At 45.1% G+C, this 19990-nt stretch overlaps 1 protein-coding gene across 4 annotated transcripts in view; it reads left to right on the forward strand.

The window, feature by feature from the left end:
- Positions 1–354: 354 nt before the first annotated feature.
- MEIS1 (Meis homeobox 1) overlaps positions 355–19990 on the forward strand; it is a 147818-nt gene continuing 128182 nt past the window's right edge. For 2 of the 4 annotated variants that reach the window (XM_040224055.1, XM_040224054.1), the window contains exons 1-6: positions 355–2814; positions 4670–4896; positions 6770–6911; positions 7475–7525; positions 8322–8372; positions 9762–9908. In XM_040224055.1, the coding sequence (XP_040079989.1) occupies positions 2803–2814; positions 4670–4896; positions 6770–6911; positions 7475–7525; positions 8322–8372; positions 9762–9908 (630 nt within the window). In that variant the 5' untranslated portion in view covers positions 355–2802. The other 2 variants (XM_040224058.1, XM_040224057.1) reach the window with 2 other exon arrangements.

Raw genomic sequence — 19990 nt, forward strand, 5'->3', positions numbered from 1 at the left:
GAAGTAGTAAAAGAGGCAATACTCGTCGCTTAGGGAGGGGAGGTACGTGCGCTCAGTGCAACCTGATTCCAGATCTATGTTCTGATGTTCGCCCTGGGTCCCCTGCTCCTCCAAAGCCCACTTAAACAGAAACTTGAGTTTTGTCTCTTGGACTGATGCGAATTCTCTTTTAGTTTGCGCATTAAGAGTTGGCTTCGATACACGTTAGAACTCCTGATCTTTTCCAATCTCTGAGGATGCGAGCCCTAATCTTTCTCAAAACTCTTCTTCCTACCTACACCTCCCCCGCTTTGGGGTGAGGGTTGGTCCGCAGCTGGCCGTGTGGGAAGAAGGTTAGGGGCGAAACAAGCAAGGGGCCGGCTGCTTTGGGAGAGTCAGTCTTTTGGCCACCATCAGGGCGGGAATCGGGACTGGCAGTTTGCATTCCCGGCAGATCGAAGCTCCCTGCTGATCGATTATTTGATAATTGATTTTCCCCGCAGCCAATGCGCGGCAGTCTTGGCAAGGGCGCCTTCTGATTGGTCGAGCCCTCCTCCCGGCTGCCTACCGAGATTTGGGTGAGCTCATTTTCCAGTCGACCGCAGGGGGAGTTTTCTGCGAGGTTTCTGTCGAGGGAGGAAAAAAAAAAAATCCTGCTCCGAGCCGAGCGAGCTGCGAGCCCTGCTCCGGGATGTGAGGTTTCCAGCCCGCTGGTCGAGCGGCTACGACGGAGCCATCTCAGCATATCAGAGCCGGGCGGGAAGAAAAATGAAAATGGCATCACTAAATATAATAATAAAAGACAGGTTTCTAGTGGGAGAATAAAGAAAAGGAATTTTCTTGTTTAAACTGGAGAATAGGTATTCAAAAGGAGAAAGTTCACACTAGTGGCTGGTTGGGGCCTCCGAGTTGTGGGTAGGGGCAGCTTTTTGTCTGAAATTTCAACCCCTGAAGTGAATTTCTTTTTCTTTGGCACTGGGAGTTTTTTCCCTGCGCCGGATTGGGGATTGAAAAGCGGAGTAAGGGTAAGAAGGTCCGGGAAGAAGAGCGCGGGGCGTCGCCGCGGAAAGAGCACGGCGGAGGCCGGAGCCCCTCGGCGCCTCGAAGACAAAGGCGGCGCGGCTGTAGCCCTAGCCGAGCGCGCCGACCCCGCCGCGCTGCGCCGCGCCCTGGGCGCACGGCCGTCTCTTCGGGAGCCGGTCGGAGAGAGAGCTTCACTCCCCGCGGCTCCTGACCCGGGCTCCACCCGCGAGGTCTGGGCTGCTCCGAGCCCGAGTCGGGTTTCGCTTTCCGGCGATCATAAATAGCTTCGTGTTTGTAAACAGGCGCTGGGGGCACATTCCCGGCTCTCGGCTCATTGTTCCCTCCCTTCCTCTCTCACTTCGCGCAGGACGCCGGGGCTGGGGCTGGGGCCTCCGGGACTAGGAGATGGGGAGGTGCAGACCCCCAGAATGAGAAAAGACGAGCATTTGCTTTCTCGGGGCGAGTGTCCACCTCTGACAGCAAAAAAAAAAAAACAAAAAAAAACTCCTAAGCTAGATCTGCAGAAAGCCCCGCCATCCCCACCCCACGTTCTCAGAACTCCTAAGCAGACGCTTTCGCAGCCTTGCTCCTGCTCTTCCTCTTCGCTCTCGGTCTGACTTTTATACGTGGAGTATTGGTTCTAATAATCCACTACTTTCTGCATCAGCTCCCCCTCCGACCCGAAAAACACAGTCAGACCCCAATAATTTCGAGGAAAGTCAGGAAGTCTATCCGCCGAACCCTGTGCAAAAAAAAACTCCCGCTGCGGTTTGTCCCGCGTTTATTCCCGATTTATTTCAAGAGAGTCAGCTTTGGGGAGAGAGTCTAGAGGGGGAAGGAGAGAAAAGAATACGGAAAATAAAACTGGCGGCGGGGGGCTTCTGCCCGCGCTTGTGCGCGTGTGCCCTGGGTGTGTGGGTGTTTGTGCCTGGGCGTGCGATTTAATGGAGCGCCTCTCTGCCTCTCCAGTGCGGCCAGAGCTCGCTTCGCGCACCCACCCCTGCCGAGGAGTCTACTTGCTGCAGCCCAATGCATTGTGTAAGACGCGACCTGTTATGGCCACCACTACTTCCGGGTTCTAGCATTCTGGTCGGAATCCACCTCTCCGCCTGTGCAACACACACTTTACACACGCACGGGGACTGCAAGCGGGCAGCATCGATCGTGGCTCCTTTAAGACAAACTCAGACAGACATTTTTTTTAAATCTCCTCCTCTAATCTCCCTCCAGTGCAGCAGTTGCAAAGACGGAGAGAGAGAGAGAAAGAGAAAGAGAGAGCGAGCGAGAGAAGAGAGAAACTGATTAGGAATTAGGACTGATTCAAGGGAAGCGAACGCTAGGGCTTTGTGCATTTGAATATTAACATTTGAGGTGTTCTGACCAGAAGAAGACAGAGCGGATGATCATTCATTCACCACGTTGACAACCTCGCCTGTGATTGACAGCCGGAGTGGCAGAAAGCCATGAGATTTGGTAGTTGGGTCTGAGGGGCGCTCTTTTTTTTTTTTTTACTTATTTTTTTGGGGAGAGAAGATCTGCTTTTTTTTTTTTTTTTCCCTTGCCCCTGCTGCTGTCTTGGAAACGGAGCGCTTTTATGCTCAGTGACTCGGGCGCTTTGCTTCAGGTCCCGTAGACCGAAGATCTGGGACCAGTAGCTCACGTTGCTGGAGACGTTAAGGGATTTTTCGTCGTGCTTTTTTTTTTTTTTTTTCCGGGGGAGTTTACGTATTTGTTTCTTTTCACACTGGCCTTAAAGAGGATATATTAGAAGTTGAAGTAGGAAGGGAGCCAGGGAGGCCGATGGCGCAAAGGGTACGTATTAAAAAACAATTGTGGAACTCAAATGTGAGATTAAATTGAAACGTGGCTGAAAGACACTGCTAAAAAGTTTCCTTTTTTTCTCTGTCTTTTTTTGAATGAGGCTCCTAAAGCCGTGGCCTAAAGCAAGAGGATTTATTCAATGCATTTGTAGACTTATGCATGTTACATGTAATTGTTAATTCAAGTAATCAAGTTTCCTATAGGTTCCTAACCAGCAGCTATATAAATAAAAATACAAGCTCGGACAATCATCTGTTTAAAAATCAAAAAGCGCTGGATACTTGGTGTTATATAGCCTGAACATTCAAGGAGCAGAAGTTTAAAGCTATTTTTAAACTAAAATAAGCAGTGAGAAACTTCTGATATGTTATTGATTATGCTCATCTTTAATATCACTGGAAGGGTTTAGCATTTTTAAGCAAATAACTGTCATAGTACAACAGTTTTGGGGGGGTCGGAAAGCATTCATCTTTTTAAAGTAATTTTAATGTACATGACTTTTTATACAAGGTAATATTTTGTAAGTTTTTCTTAGCAAAGCCCTACACTAATTGGATACTAAGCACACAACTATTCACTTTAAAAATGCAGTACTAATTTCCCCAATATTCCTATTTGAATGGAAATGTAGTGAGAGTAAAGTGAGACAATGACAACCCAACAGAGGTAGTTTCTTTAAAGAAAGGAGATCTACAAAAAGCCTTCCTTGCATAAATTGTGCCCCGGCCCTCAAAGCGCTGTTTGCAAAAGAAAGTTACTAGGCTGACACATTTTTTCTTTACTCCTTTGGTTCAGGCAAATGTCAGCGTTCTTCCAAACTCTTTTCACACCTCTGGCTTTAAGGAGATGAAAGTGGCAATTCCTCTTTGAAAATCATTTCACTCTCGGTGCCTCCAAATCTTGGGAAAAGAACTTGCCTGAAATGAAGCAATAAGAAAAACCTCAATAGCTAAATTTTGCACACAAAAATAATGACAATATGAAAGTAGTTTTTCTGGAGAAGGAAGATGGGGGCGGTGGAATGAATGTGCATTTACTTTTAAATTTGCTTTAAACCTGATGACTAACATCTACCTCATTGCCTTCTAGTTGAGGGAGAAAGTTCATAGCAGTAGAAAAAATGTAGTATAACTGCTCCAACTATAGATTTTCTTTTAACTTGGGGGGAATATTGGCTAATTCTAAATTCAGCCCTAATGTCCAAGAGAAGTTACCCTTCTCTGAGTTTCATTTATAAAGGGGGCAGTTAGTTTTGTATGATTTTGCAGAGTTTGTCTTGGAGAGCAAAGGAAATGCAGTGTCTTGCAGGACTGCCTAACCCCACACTGGCAGGGAAATAAAATGAGAAGCCTGTCTGAATTCACGTGCTTGGCTTAGCTATTCTCATCGTAACTTTTTTTTTTTTTAATTCTCCCTGATGGGAAGGGGCTGTGAAACTAGGCAGGTTTGTTGCACTGTCCTGGCACGTTTTATTATTGTGATTTTGAATTTCCTCCTCTAGAGACATGCACGATTTACCTTCCGCCCTCCGGGAGAATGCCTCCCTTTCTTCCTTCTTTCTTCCTTCCTTCCTTGCCAAAGGATCCTGAATTTCTGACTAGTTGATAGGGACACAAGTTAGGGCAAGACCATTCCATCTAGTCGAGTCTCACCGAGAATCCTAGAATTTTTACCTAAAAAATAAATTTTTTTAAATGAGAAATCTCAATTACAGAGAGGCAAGGCCCCCGAATTCGGGGTTGAAGGATCCAGCTGGACTGACGTTGTATAAGCTCCGTGCACTGCTGTCTCCCCTGTGTGCCTGCCTGGCCTTCTGAATCTTGTTTCTCTCCTGTTTGTCATGCAGTACGACGATCTGCCCCATTACGGGGGCATGGATGGAGTAGGCATTCCCTCCACGATGTATGGGGACCCGCATGCGGCCAGGTCCATGCAGCCCGTCCACCACCTGAACCACGGGCCTCCTCTGCACTCGCATCAGTATCCGCACACAGCCCACACCAACGCCATGGCTCCCAGCATGGGTTCCTCGGTCAATGACGCTTTAAAGAGAGATAAAGATGCCATTTATGGGTAGGTACGACGGGCAGCAGGTTCAGCAGTTTCGAGGCGAGGCTTTCTTTCCCCATTTCCCTTTGCCCTCGATAGGAGGAAAGTCAGAGCTCTCTGGATTTGGAGGTACATTATTCGGTGACTTTTCATTCTCTTTGCATGGAGATTTGGGGGAGGCGGCCAGCCCAGACGCCCCCCGCCCCCGTCTCCGCTCAGGCTCCGCGCGGGTCCAGCGTCCAGCTCCTCCGAGGCCATGCCCGCGGAGGGGTCGCCGTGCGGAAGTTGCCGAAGGTCCCTCGGCCTCCCACCACCCCCCGCAGACTCCGACTCCGTAGTTCCGCGGGTTGGAGTCCTCACTTGCTCGACTTCTCGGGGAGAGTGTTGGGGATTTCTAAACGTAGGCGCCTTTGTGTTGGAACGAAACTTTTAGTTTAAAGGAAAATCTTTTAAGCCACTGATTGTTCTGACTTGCTAAGTTTACTCAGCCACCGTATGCTGGCCTTGCCACCGCACAATAAAATCAAGGGAGGACAGTTGCAGGTCAGGCAAGGGGGAACAGGCTTTGCATTTATGGAGTTTGACCACTGTAGTCGAGGAGAGGAGCTCACTCTGAATTGTTACAGACCTTAAGAAACTTCTGGCCGTTTTAGGACTTTGTGTTTAAGGGCGAAACTTGCAGGATTTAAAAGTAGATGCGGGGTGCTCTCGGCCGGTGTAGCGTTCCGCTGCGGTTCACACTGTGTTCTCCCGGGCCCTGGGGTTAGACCAAAACCCTCTGAAAGTCACTTGTGCCTACTGTGTGCTGATGTATTGGGGGACCGCTTTTTACTTTGCAGCCACTTTTATTTTTATTTATTTCTTCTTTTGAAAAACAAAAAAATCAGGTAACACTGACCCTCCCCGACTGAAAACCCTTTCTGCTTTATCTTCTGGTCCCTTGTGCAATGGGCTTGTTTAAATCCCAGCGTCCTCTCCGCAGCGTTAACTGCAAATGGTTTAGGCTCCCGGACAGAACATTTGGGGAAGCTTTGAAAAGGACCCCAAACTGTTAAATTCCCAGCCGGGCTGTGAGAGCTAATAAAAGACTCGAGACACCTCTTTGGGCATTAGAAGAGGCTTGTTTTGTTTTGTTTTGTTTTTAATGGGCTGAGATAAGCAACATCTAGGCCCCTCGCAATACTAGCTGCTTGGCCATTACGTGGGGACAAAATGAAAGGCCTGACCGCAGGCACATTTGAAGGAACTTTCTTAGGGGGTGGGGGGGGGGGCGGTGGGGACCGTCGGCGAAGAGAGGGAAGTGTGCAGGGAGACAAGGAGGAGCCCTCCGGCCCTCTGAGGGCCTTGGGGTCAAGATCCGTGGTCCAGCCCTCTGACAGTCGGTCGGTCCCACAGCCAGAGAGATCCTTGCCCCAAGTTAGCTGAGCGCCTGCCTCCAAGATCCCCAGAGTTTGAGCTTCCCGGGGCGGCCTCGGAGGAACCCACTTGAACGAGATTTCCCACCTCCTGCGCCCGGCGCCTTTCTCCTCTTCCAGGTCTGGGTGTGCATCGGAGGGCCGAGGGCTGGTCGGGGTGGGAAACTTAATTCAAAATGGCTGCTGGAACCGCTTGGGTTTTATTCTTAGCAAATGTTACTAATTTCTCGGGCCAGATAGGCTGAACCGGTCCTCAGATACGGTCCATGGCTTAGGGCCTCCGACTTTGGGGGGCCCAAGGAGGAAAGGGAGGTGAGCAGTCACCTGGGGGGTAGGGTGGGGGAAGGGGAACAAGGAGATGTCAAAATCAGGGAGAGGGAGGTCCCCGTCTTGAGCTCGTCCGGCTGTTTTTCTTGGGCTCCTTGTTTCACTGCCGCGGGACTAACCATTGTGTTGTTTGTGACTGTTGTATTTTCTTGCAGACACCCCCTCTTCCCTCTCTTAGCACTGATTTTTGAGAAATGTGAATTAGCTACTTGTACCCCCCGCGAGCCGGGGGTGGCGGGCGGGGACGTCTGCTCGTCAGAGTCATTCAATGAAGATATAGCCGTGTTCGCCAAACAGGTCAGCAAAATCAATGTTTCAAAAGTAAAAAGGAAAAAAAAAAAAAAAAAAGAAAGAAAGAACCTCCCTCCACCCGCCCCCCGCCCCAGCACATTTGCAAAAGTAACCAGCTGAACAGTCTGCCCTAAGCCAGGCCTGTTACATCTTCCCTGAGCTTTTCCTCCTAAATCAGTGTCTGTTTGCGGATGCCTGAAAATCACCCCACTTCTGACCCACTCCCGCTCCCTAACCCGACGCAGAAAGCTCTCTTTGTAAAATGCGACCCCAAACCCCCAGCGCAGGACCTTCCTTGGAGTTGGCGAGCTGGGCAGGGATCTCTTAGCAGCACACTGCTGGGAGAAGTAACCCTGTGCTCTGGGCTTGTTTTCGGATTATTTGACTCATATTGAAGGGTTTCTGCACGGGACGAACTCGGTGTCACCGAGTCTGTCCCGAAGGTTACATCCTGCCCCCGACAGTGTAATGAGGCAAGAAACTAGGAAGGCGACCAGATTTCAAATGTTTCTTTCTCCCCCCCCCCCCTTTTCCCCTCCCTCTCCCCTCTCCTTCTCACTTGTATTTAGATTCGCGCAGAAAAACCTCTCTTTTCTTCTAATCCAGAACTGGATAACTTGGTAAGAGCGGACCCCTTACTCCCCTCCCCACATCTTCCCTCCCCCACCCCCGCCTTCTCCCCAAGCTTTGCTTTGAGAGCCCTGAGGTTTCTAGACCCGTCCTCCCGTAGCTTGCAAGTGGGCTGCAAGGGTTTCCATCCACCGTCAAGTGGGCCGGGACGGGGTCCGGGGAAATAAATTCACCTCGAGAGGGGCCGGGTGAACCGGCGCGGGGAAACGCGAGCTTTTGTTTTTTATGACAGCCGGGCAGCGCGGCTCTAATCAGCCCGGGGATTTATCTCTGGGCCTGTCAGCGTGTGTGCTTAAACTTTGCGGACTTCCCAGCCCTCAAAGTCGCGTCATGAGGGCAAGCAACCAGGCCAGACCCCCCAAACCACCAGTTTATCGGAAAGGTGTGCAGAAGGCGGCAGAAAGTTTGCAATGTGAAAAGCCAGTTTGGAGACTATTGGGAATATATCCCGTGCACGCCTTCCAAGGAAATACCTAGTGGAGGGGTGCGGCCCTTTGGGGGTGGTGCAGGGGCAGTGGGGCTGAGAAAGAGGGGAGCTATGGGCAAGAAGAGTGTTTATGACCCCCACTTAGATGCTTGGTTGTTGTTTTAGCTGTTTTTTTCTCCTTAAGAAATATAAACCTCTAGATGGTACCCAGTCGCTGCTGTTAAGTTTTAGTGTTATGGCCATAAATCAAAATAACTCTATTTACTGGGGGGAGGGGAGGGCTGGGGATGTTAGAGCTGTGACAGCCAATTTTCTGCAAACTACGAATGGGGCCGCTCATTCTTTTTGTATCTTTGCAGATGATTCAAGCCATACAAGTATTAAGGTTTCATCTGTTGGAATTAGAGAAGGTAATTTCTCTAGCTTTTTTTCTCCTTTTGCTTCCCCCTCACGCCCAAACACACAGAAGGGGAGAAGGTTCAGAATGGCTGAAGTTCAGGCTTTGAAGATATTTGCATAAATGTCTTTCTTTCTGGTAATTAGTGTCAAGGCCAATCTTTGAGTCCATTTCTCTTTGCAGTTTAATTACAATTTCAGACACTAAAACTGGGATCACAAACGCCCTAGCCTTGTATTCATTCTTAATACCTTGCTGGCTTTGTGTAAGTAGTTGCAGGGCTCTGCATCCCCTTGGATGCTTAGAAAGCTATTCTGAATTTGCTTCACAGGTTGTACCTTCTCTTCTTCTTCTAGTCTTCTTTGCTACCCCTGAGGGGGGGAAAGTTTTGTTTAGTTTTAGTGAGTTTCTAGAAGACAGTCTGAGAGCAGTGGCCGGTCAGATACAGGGGGAGAGGCAGAGTGGGAGGAGGAGTGGGCAAGGAGTGTGGAGGAGGCGGTGGGGGAAGCACTTTAAAGGTTCTGCGGAGACAAAGCAGAGTTGATAGTTGTGTCAGTTTCTTGAATCTGGGAATCCTGCACACATCCCACCTTCACTCTCAAGAAAGGGTGTGGGATAACGTGATTTTGCTAGCTGTTCTATAAATCTCAGCAATAAAAACTTAATGCATTGTAATTCAAAGTAACATTAAATTGCAAGCACACTGGGGTTTCTTGTGAATTTTTGCATGTCAGTGATGCCTGTGTCCTGTAAGACACCGCTCCACCTATCCCTAAATATTTTGAAGCATTCTTTTCCCTTAAAAAATTAATCAGTTTGATACCTTTTTGTGGCTGTAAGGGTTCCCCCACACACACACCATATCATGAGTCTTTTTTTTTTTTTAAGGAAGCATCCTAATATATGCTTCTTATAGATAGAAACCCTAATTACCAATGTTAAAGGGACTTGGGTTGTCAGGCATATATCCTATACCAACACAGTACTGGTCCTTTATATACATACATATATATGTATATTTAATTTTTTTTCTTAGACATGTTGGAAAGGATTTATGATAAAAATAACTGGACAAAATTAAATAGTTTACCTTAAATGTCACCCACGTAGGTCACCTCTTTAATGGCCACGGCCCCAGGAGCAGATGAATTTAACACGGGTGTTGAATATGTTGTAGCCTGTGAAGCATCTTGTCACTGTCAATTTTCTGGGATATCTCTATTTTGCAAGAAAAGAAAGTTATTCCTAATTCTGGATGCGTCTGGGGGTCTCTGGAGGACAATTGCCCTGTGTTTCCCCTATTTAGAAGTTTGGATCTCACAAGGGGGGTGGATTGCACTTGTCAATGTCATTTATGAACTCCTGATTATATTTCCATTTTTTTATTTCTGTCATAATGTAGGTACACGAATTATGTGACAATTTCTGCCACCGGTATATTAGCTGTTTGAAAGGGAAAATGCCTATCGATTTGGTGATAGACGATAGAGAAGGAGGATCAAAATCAGACAGTGAAGATATAACAAGATCAGCAAATCTAACTGACCAGGTATGCGCTTTTCAATTTCAACATCCCTGGGAAAAAAAATCTGTATGCATATTGCTTGCTGGATCACTACCACCTCCTTTTATTATTTGCATATGATTAAGTCCCTTTTAGATACATTTCCATCGAAATGAAAATTTTTGAATAATGTGGCTATTATTGCTTCATTAAGGCTGGCTCTGGGATTCGACCTGGAGAGATGAGCTTGTAAAAGCTTTGCCTGCAAACTTGACCTGTTTCTTGTCGCTTTTAATTTTTGTCTTTATTTTATTTACCCTCTACAATAATGGGAGTGTTAACTGCCAGTGACCGCCTCTGGTGGTAGGGCTTTGTTCTGGAGCATTTTTTCCCCCTTCTCTCTCAAAGAAAAGAAAAGTGTAAAGACTGCTTATTTCTTATTTTATTAGGAATAAACCCAAGATAGGTGGTCTGAGAGAGATAGGGAGGGTTTGAAATCTAGCAAATGCTTGCTATTTTCTCCCTGTCTATACGGTTCATTAGCCTGTCTTGTCAGTTTTCCTCGGCCGAACGCTTCTAGACCTCACTGAACATTGCTTTGTGCAGTGCTCGCTGCAAGCTCGCCCATTTTATTGTACTTAATAGAAAAAATAAGACCAGGCCGAGGTTAGAAAAACAGATAAATATGGACGTTTCTCCTCCTCCTTTCTCTTCATCCTCCAGCCGGTACGTGCTCTGGGCCCTCTGGGTTGGCAGCTTTTGGAAGCGTCTGCGTCAGGGGCTCCTCGCGACTCCCTCGGTGTGGCGGTGTGGCGGGTGGGGGACTTCGCGCCGCCCTGCTCTCGCTGCCGGCCTCCGCTGCCTTGCCCCCTCCTCTCTCGTCCTCCCTTCAGGCCCTTCTTCCGCTGCGTTGCTAAGTGGGGATGACTTTTCTTTGGAGTTGCTGGGGGTGGGGGTAGATTTCTCTCACCCCAACACCAATGTTTGTCCCTAGCCCCTCTCTCCCTCACTCCTGTCTCTGTGTCGGCCCCAAGGAGCTGAGGAAATGCACTGAAAGTGAAAACGTGAGGAGTGGATGAGATGGAACAGGGTTCAGGACAGCTTTCGGTTGCGAATTATGGCAGGGCGTCTAGACATCTGGGTGGCGGGCCTCCTGCGCCTGTCCACCTATAAGTGAAGGCCCTGAGTTGTTTCTCTTTCTGACTTGGCACGTGAGTCCTGTCTTGTGAGAGAGAGCAGCCTGTCTTTGTTAAGCCAAAGGACAACCAGTCATACAGAGTTTTTTTTTGCAAGCTCTGCCATGATCACGGTTGGCCAGGGACTGTCTTGCAGAGTCCTTGCCGAAGTGCCCGACTCCTCGTCTGGGTGTCCTCTTCAAGTTTGCTTCTCTCCCTTCAATCCCTTCAATCCCTAACCTGGATTTCTCTGGGTGACCCCCTCGGCAGAGGCGGAATTCCTCCTTTTTTCCCAGAAGAAGTGGAGGGTAGGCAAAGCTGAGCTTTAAAAGCGTCAACGCGCCGGGTCTTTTCTAATTGGAGAGTTACAAACTTTCGGCAGTGTAGACGAGTGCCGGGAACAGGCAGCCTGCGCGATCCTGGCGCTGCCCCCGCCGAGGTGGGAAACCAGCAAGCGGCCCCCGGTCTCCACCCCGCCAGCCGCTCGGCCTCCTGCCTGGTTCAGGCTGCCAGCCCTCTCCCCGGAGCTGTTAAATGCAGATTCCGCTGAGGAACCCTCGGGTAGCTGCTGTTGAATAAAAATTGTAATCCAACAAGCCTAACTAGAAAATGGGATTCTAAAAGCTCCGGAGTGCTGGGTACATAAAGCTATTTGAGCAAATTACAAGAATCGCTTAGGGGCATGAATGAAATCAACACTTTAATTGCCTCCAAAATGAAGATTTATACCCCATTTTCCTCAACGAATCATTATTTTATTAAAATCAAAGATAAAGGACCAGAGTTAGGGGTGTTTTAGGGGGTACAAAATTGGTAAAACAAAACTGAGTTCTCCCTTTACTCCTTTACTCGTAAACTTTTGTTACTCAGTTACCTTTATTTGAAACATGCGAATTGGTGGGCAGTGGTCAGGGGTAAAAACCTGGTACTTCATTCTCCTCCCCCAACTATAAAATGAGCAGCGTGCCTCCCTCCCGGCCGCTTAAGAGTGGGGGCTTCGCAGCTCTGGCTAAGCTCGTGGCTCGGTGGGCCTGTGCCCGTGGGCGCGCTCGCGGGACCCTCTCGGGCTCACCGAGGTCTCAGTTGGGCGCAGGGCAGCAAACCCCAAGTCTGTGCTTTGGAATTGGCCGTTTCCCAGAAGCAAGGAGCGACTGTGCCTGGGCTCCCTTTGAAGACGGACGCGCAGAGCGCGGGGCGCACGCGGGACTGTGCCTCCCTCGCGGGGTGGAGTCCCCTGTCCTGGGAGGTGGGGACGGAGGGAAGAGGCACTAGGGCCGCCTCGTGGGCGCCAGTACTCCTAACTGGAGCCGGCTCGCCGGTCCCCAGGGCCGGGCCCGGAAAGGTCTCGACACCTGTCTGCGAATGCGGCCCAGCCAGTGTGAGCCCCAGTGGCGGGTGTGCCGCGGACCTGGACGCTTCAGGTGTGGTGCGAGCGCGGGGCGTCGTTTGCTTATTAGCCCCTCTGTCTCTAGGGCCTGTGGGCAGTAGGGTTTATTTTATTTTACTTTTCTCCTCGGAGGGCGCGAAGGCTGCCACCCGCGCGGGGACTTGAAATCCAAGACTTGGATACCAGCCGGTTTCCCGGAGGGCTCAATTGGAGGAAATCTACTTGGCCTTGAGGCGTCCTTACTTTGGTGCTTTGTTTTGTTTTTCTCATCAGCTTAAGATGCCCCCAGAAGCCGTAATCCCGCTCTCACCCCACCCTCAACGCCCTCCCCCGACTCCCACTCCCAGACCCCGATGTCCCAGGTCCGAGAGTCACCTACCTCGGGTGCAGGCCTCCAGGGCGCCCTCTCCTGACGGCCTCGCTCCCCGCTCGGCACAGTCGTTCCCGACGCCCGGGGCCTGGGGCCAGCGAGGGGCACCCGGCCTTTCCGGCCTCGGCAGGCGGCGAGGGCCGGGCTGAGACCCCGGGAGCGGGTGCAGAGAGGGGCCCACCGTGCGAGGCGTCGAGGCCAGGGTTGAGCCTGGTTGGCGATGGAGAGGGACGGAGGGCACGGGGAGGCGGAGCGCGAGTTTGGGGGACCCAGGGTGGAATTGGGGTCGCCAAGAGGGGTTAGGCGGGAAAGAATCTGGTTGCCAGACGCTGGACTTTAGGCCGCCCTCCAGGAAGGAGCTGTCGAATAAAGCCTTCCTTCCTCGGGTTGTTTGTTTCTCGCCACTCCTTGAATCTAAGCATTTTCCACTCCAAGGACGGTCGCGAGAGGGAGAGGAGAGAGAAGCAAGAGTCCCTGGGGCCCCCGAAGGCCACCAACCGAGATGGCCAGGCCCCCTCGCAGCGAGTGGGACTAGCTGAGTCTGTGCTCAGGCGCCAACCCGGGTTCTCCCACGAGCAGGGGGAGGCAAAGAAAAGGTCCCTTTGGATTACAATTTTTATTCAACAGCAGCTCTCCGGGGGGTCCTCGGCTGAATCTGCATTTAACAGCTCCTGTTTGAGGGCTGGCGGGCTGCGCAGGGCGCCCTGTTGCATGTTAATCTAGATTTGCCTCTGACATCTGGGGAGAAGTAATGTGGCTCCCAGAGATGGAACCAGAAAGCCAAGCTCGCCAGGCAGGTTAAATGCCAAGCGCTGCTGAGCTCCCCGGGGACGGGGGGACCGCCGCTGGGGCTGCAGAGCCCAGGCCGGAGAGCGGCAGGCTTCCGGGCCTCTGGGATCAGGGGCAACCCTGGGCCAGTGAGCTTTGGTTTCCCCGTGGGGCCAGGGAACCCAGGTGGCAGTGTTTTATTTGAAGAGTCCAGAACGTTGTTTCTAAAGCATCGTTTGAGACGACTGTCTTAAAACTGAACTTGAACTTGACGGAAAACACCCCTTCCCTGCAAAGTGGGATGCGGACACCTCCAAGGGAGATTTAAGCTTTCTCTTTTGAGGAGGTGTTGCTAAGGGATGCGGAGGCCTAATGTTCTTCATGTATTGGATCCACTGCTTTAGAAAAAAAAAAGATAAGGCCAAGGGATATTTACTAATACTAGGAATGCAAGCAATTTTGTTTTCATCCATTAAGAAAAACTGGACACAAACATGGAGGGATAGGAAAATGTCAATTAGTTTGTTTCTAAATGCTTAACACATGGACACAACTTATTTAAACTGTAAGTACTTCTAGGGTCTCACTTAATGTCTTAATCCTGAAACCTCTGAGTCCACAAGCCTTGAAGGCCATGGAGTCTTAGAATAATCTGACTTTACTTTTGATTGTTGTTGTGAGTCATGTGGGATACTCTTAATTCCTCTTGAAATATGTCAGAGGGAAATTATGGCAAGATTCTCTTTAATGATTAAATAATAAGGTGTTGACTGCTTGTCAGTACAGTGGCTAATTGGGATGTTCATTCTAGGCCCTTTGTTGCTTAGTATTCTTTGATTTCAAAGATAGTTGTTTACCAGGTGTGTTTTTATTGTTTTCTGATTGCCTCTTTGGGTGTATTTATGTGTGACTGTCAGAGTAGGGATGTATTGATTCTTATTAGGGGCACGCCAAAAACATTTGAGAGGAAACAAAAAAGTGGTACAGAGTCAATGCAGATAGGTTGAGATCGATTACATTTTTAAATGTCTCAAAGTCTAAATGTTAATGCTGTAAAGTTATTCCACTTTCCTAGTTTCTCTCTCTCTTTCTCAGTAGAAGTCCCCAGTACAAGCTCTTTGGTTAGTAGAAAGCAATGATACTAATGCTACTTTGTACAAGGTAAAGCCCCATAACAGTAACTATTGTTCAGTGATTCAACTAGCTCTGTGGCAATAGGTCACTCAAATAGTTCCTCTCCCACCAGAGTAACCCTATGGCTCATGATTTGGAAATATATAGAGTGGTTGTGGGGACTCTTGCTATCAGTCCTAACTTAGAGATTTTTAGTACAAAACGTGGGGAAGTTTAACTAGTAGAAGAAAGAAGAAGGAAGGAGAAAAGGCCTTAAAGTAAGGGCCTTGCTTTCAAAACAGTAACTGAAATATCATGCTATAATGGCCCAACTTTGAAAACAAACAAATTTTAAATCATTATGTTTTCAAACACTCGCATGTTTAAATGTTAAAATGTTTGTCATAGTCCGAAAGATTTAAAACACAGCTGTTGCCGGGTGACGGACGGAAAATTATGCAGTAAAACTCCATACTCTTAAAAACAAAGACTATTTGTGGTCCCATAGTAGAAATATAGGTTTTTTTAAGGCCAAGCAGATAGACTACAGTATTACCAAGGGGCCTATGTTATACAACTAGCTTACCTTCCCTCGCAGGTGGAGTTGGAGAAACTGAAGAATGCATAACAAGTTGTATTAAAACACATATAAATGAAAATGCTGTCAAATGAATTTAAGTGAAGTATTTTCACATTGGTAATGCTGTGCTTGCCATTGCAATAGCAATATTTTCTCATGAAACGTAAATATGTCAAACCAACATGAAATGCTTAAGTTTTAATAAATGATCATTTAATCATCAAACACAACCTGAGTATGTATACAGAAACTTTTAAAGAAAAGTCGGCGTACAGCCAAATTCCTATAGGGACTAGCAGGGGAATGATCAAAACACTAACACAAAATAAGACTTCCTGTAAGAAGGTCTATAATTCAACATTATTTGACTCCACTGTCATGGAAATAGTTGAAGGATAGTAAATTGATACCATTCTCAGTCATTTTTGTTACACAGTCTTAAATGTTTGCAACTGTAGCATTTTCCATGGCCTTTTTTGGATTGTGATATCTGTGGTATTTGTATCAAAGTAGCACTTGAGTTTATGTTATAATCGAAACAGACATTTTTGCTGTTTCTCCTATGCACAAAAAATTAATTTAATATTTTAAAATGACATCAAAACTATGGGAACGTCTTCTTTTACAAATAAAGAAATAAAAATAGAGTACGTGTGACATAGTGTTTCTGACAGTTGTGCAGATGTTAGGCCTAAAAGTTTTCAAAATCTTTAGTAAAATAATACTGCTTTAAGTTACATAGGGCTTGGTGTCCTTACGAGGCAGGAAACCTCAGGATATGGTACCTGTTAAAAGGTTAGGGTCTAAAACATAAAATACAGGTTCCCAATTTGAATTTAAATAATTATTCCAGAATTTGACTTTGGGGATCGGTAAAGTTTTGCTTATTTTACTATCTTTCACATTTGTGAATAAACCTAACATGTATGAGATCAGTTTTGAAAAATTCAAGCAGGGGAGTATGTGTGTGTGTAGTGGAAAAGATAAAAAGTCTCCTTCACTGTATCCTTAATTTAATATGCCATGGTTTCAGGATTATGGGAATTTCGGAAAGTTTACTGAAGTCTTAAACAGCTTCTCCAGAAAGTAGAGCTATACCTTTATCGGGAAACTGCTGGATTTCCCACACTTCTAAATCTGACATTTTAATAAATGGTATAAAAGATAGTATGTGAAATAAGTGAGAACACATTCATTTAAATATTTGTCACTAGAATCCAATTTCAATCAATTTAATGCATTCATGTGTGCAGAATTAAAGCAATTGGCAACACTTTGCTACACTCTCTCTGAACACTCTTTTTCCAAATAACATTTCTTAATCTAGGAAATATGTTCCTGTTAAAGGGAAATATAAGAGTGCAAATATTTTAAAATGATTTTATATTTCTGGGCTTCTTGGTTCAGAAGTTCTAAAATAAAACATATCATAAAGAGTTTATTCTTTACTGAAAAAAAATGCTTATTTATTGAATTATACACCTGTTGTTTATTGGTATCATGAGTATATACAGTTAAATACAAATTATAACCAGAACTAAGTCATTAACTCTCTTTAAGAAGTGCAATAACCATGTTCTGGCTTTTCGATGCACCACTGTATACAGTATAAACTAATGCAGGATAAATAAGTTGTGAAAATAAATTTTATATTATTTATAATCCTCAAAAATATATTTTTACCCTTGATATCTTTATGACTCCATTTATAATTAAAAGGATTTATAAAGATGAGGTAAAGAACTTTAAAATGACTGCAACTTTTTATGAGTTTAACAAGTTTAAGCAACATTTTATAGTCTTTTTTTCCTTCATTTTGACCCAATATTAAGTCTTAAATTTTACAATGGATTTAAACATACATGATTCCAACTCATTTAGAAAATAGCAGTAGTAAATAATTAGCATTTTGAGTGATATTATAAGTTATTCCCTGACAATATATGCTGGTTTAGAATTAATTGTTATGATGAATTCCCATTTCTCTAGATTTTTCCTTACACTTTACAACACAACATGGTCACATGTTCATTATTCATTAGTTGTAAGCGTCTGGGTTGTTGATTGTTATTTAGCAAGACAGAACTATAGCTCTTTCTTTTTCTTATCATTTTCTCCCCACAGATTGGTAAGCCTCCTATGCCTGAGATTTGAACTTGAACTAGTTTGCTAGGTCTCGTTTCCCTATTTGAGTACTTTGTGGGTTCTTACCCACATGTGGGTTTGTTTTCCTGAGAAGATGAAAAATGTTACTCACTTTAGAACAGGAATGAATAGAAACCAAGTCGTCAAACCTTCCCAAACCCCTGTGCTTTATAATTAGGTGAAAAACTGAAAACTGTTATTCTTGTTTGCTTTCCCCAGGGCTGTGAACACTTGATATAAAGATGCATATCAGCCTCTTTGTGTTCTTCCTCTTAAGGCCTTAATGTTTGTTTTCAGTAACTGGATTCTTAACTGATAGTCCATATTTGGTCCCAGACCGCCATGATTTGCATTTTATTCTGCATTTGCATTCACATTATGTCCCATAGAAACTCTTTAAAGTCAAGTGTGTTTATGACTATTATGAAACTCTGGAAAATGAAGTTTGTAATGAAACCAACATAGTCGTCAAAAGGACAATGAAGAGAGCAATTTGATGTAAACCCAGAGTTTCCTTATCCCATCCCAACTTGTAAAAAGGCTTATCTCTCTTCTTTTGAAAATATTAGAAGTTGAATGAATAAGAATTTCTTTGACAATAACACTCCTCTTAATGGCTCCATAACTATTTGGATGTGTTCTCAAATGTTAACTTAATTTGATAGACAAGCTATAATTAACTGTGACCTATAGTGTTTTCTGTAATTCAGAGACTATTCCTTAGTGATCTGAAAACTTAATTTCATACTAAATGGTGTACAATGTCTCTAAAAGCCTACTTCCACTATTTACAAGAAGTCGAAATAGTTTATGTGTCTCCAGGGCTTCAAAAGGGAGATACTTCAGAGATGGAGACTAACAATTTTACTATGTAAAGCCCTAGCAGACTAACCACTGCAAGTGGGTTCTTTTTAAATTTTTGTTCCATAGTAACCTTCCCTTCTATGCACTGCAGTTAAAATTATCCATACAATGAAAAGAATCTATGTGTTTAATGGGACAAAAACTCATACTTGACATTCTAAAGCTAGTTATTTCATTGATCAAAACAAAAACAAAAAACCCCCCAAAAGCAAACCAGTAATGTACAGAGAGAATTAAGAATTGCAGAAAATAGGTAAAATGCTATTAGCTATGATGCAACAATCACAACAGAAATTTAAGCAATAAAATTAAATTGGGCATTTTGCATTTAGTTGGAATATTTATTTGAAAGTTCCCACCTGATCTGGGATTATTTTAATACCCCCTCCCTGCTCTCCACTTAAGAATATTTTAGTGTAAGAACTTTGTGATAACTCACCATTGGACATTACTTTTATTTGAAATTGTTCATTCATAAGAGATTCCGTCTCATGAGTAACCACCCTGCCCTTCACTCTTGAACAGTTCAGATAAATGTATTATTTATTTACATACAGTCTATTGTATACATTATTTATGGGAAATATGCTATAACTCTACAGAGCATATGGAATTTATCTTTTTAAGATATGACTGGCATCTCTGCCAAGATTGGCATAGCCCTGAGTAGATAAGATTAATCCTCATTGTACAGATAAATATCATATCTTTTAGAGTCATTATGTGTTAACATTGCATAATTCCAGGTCCAAATAAATACATTTTTCCACTTTCATTTTAATTGTCATCATTTCCTTGGCTCCAGCATCTACCAAAGAGAATCTGGAATTTTACAGTTTGAATTGATCTGTGTTCTAAATTAATACGTTTGAAGAGGAAAATAAGATATTGAGTAGCAGAATCATTTAACCATTTCATTTCTATTAGCTTGCTTCCTGTTCCTTACTTAATGGGTTTAGAATTTTCTGAAGAATCATGTCCATGACATTTTGAACACTGGTTGTACATTTGGTGGCTTGGCCTATTGTTTCACCATATTCAGGCACTTTATAAACTGTGTTCAAAACAAAACCACCAAGGAAAATGTCAGGCTCATTGTGCCCTGCACTTCCTTGCACAAAATAATAGAGACATGTAGACTGTGTTTGTTCTGTGCATATCAAGTATATTATTGGTGTTCAAGTATTTTTTATTCTAATAATTATTCAAAGCTAGTAACAATCTGCATTTGAGTGAGTATAAACATTTTTATTCTGGAATTTGGGATTTGCAGCAACTCAATTTTATTTTCCAAATTACCCTGCCATTTTAATTAGGTGCATTGTTCTTCATTCTACTGTTTCGACATTCTAGAGGTTTGCTTGCCACCTAAGAGAGTTGTTTGAGTGTTTAATATTTATTGAGTGCATGTAAAGAACATGCCAATAGAAAAAAAGAGAAGAATAAAACATTAACAAATCAATTATGGGGCTTTTCTTCAATTGTAGTATACTTCTAATACTCCAAATACTCTATAACTGTTAAAATAATATGAATAGCCTCAAGAATAATAGTCCTGGGTATCGGAGAAGAATGGTATTCTGATTAACTGGATTTCCTTAAAAAGTGAACCGATGATACAGCTCAGTGTCCTGCTTCTGGAATTCAGTTGCTTTCACCGATCTCTCTGTTAAACGCCTTGAACTACAGAGAACTTGGCCAAACTAGGAACCAGAAATGCAAATT

The sequence above is a fragment of the Oryx dammah genome, unplaced genomic scaffold (assembly GCF_014754425.2).
Source record: "Oryx dammah isolate SB20612 unplaced genomic scaffold, SCBI_Odam_1.1 HiC_scaffold_25, whole genome shotgun sequence".
Taxonomy (NCBI): domain Eukaryota; kingdom Metazoa; phylum Chordata; class Mammalia; order Artiodactyla; family Bovidae; genus Oryx; species Oryx dammah.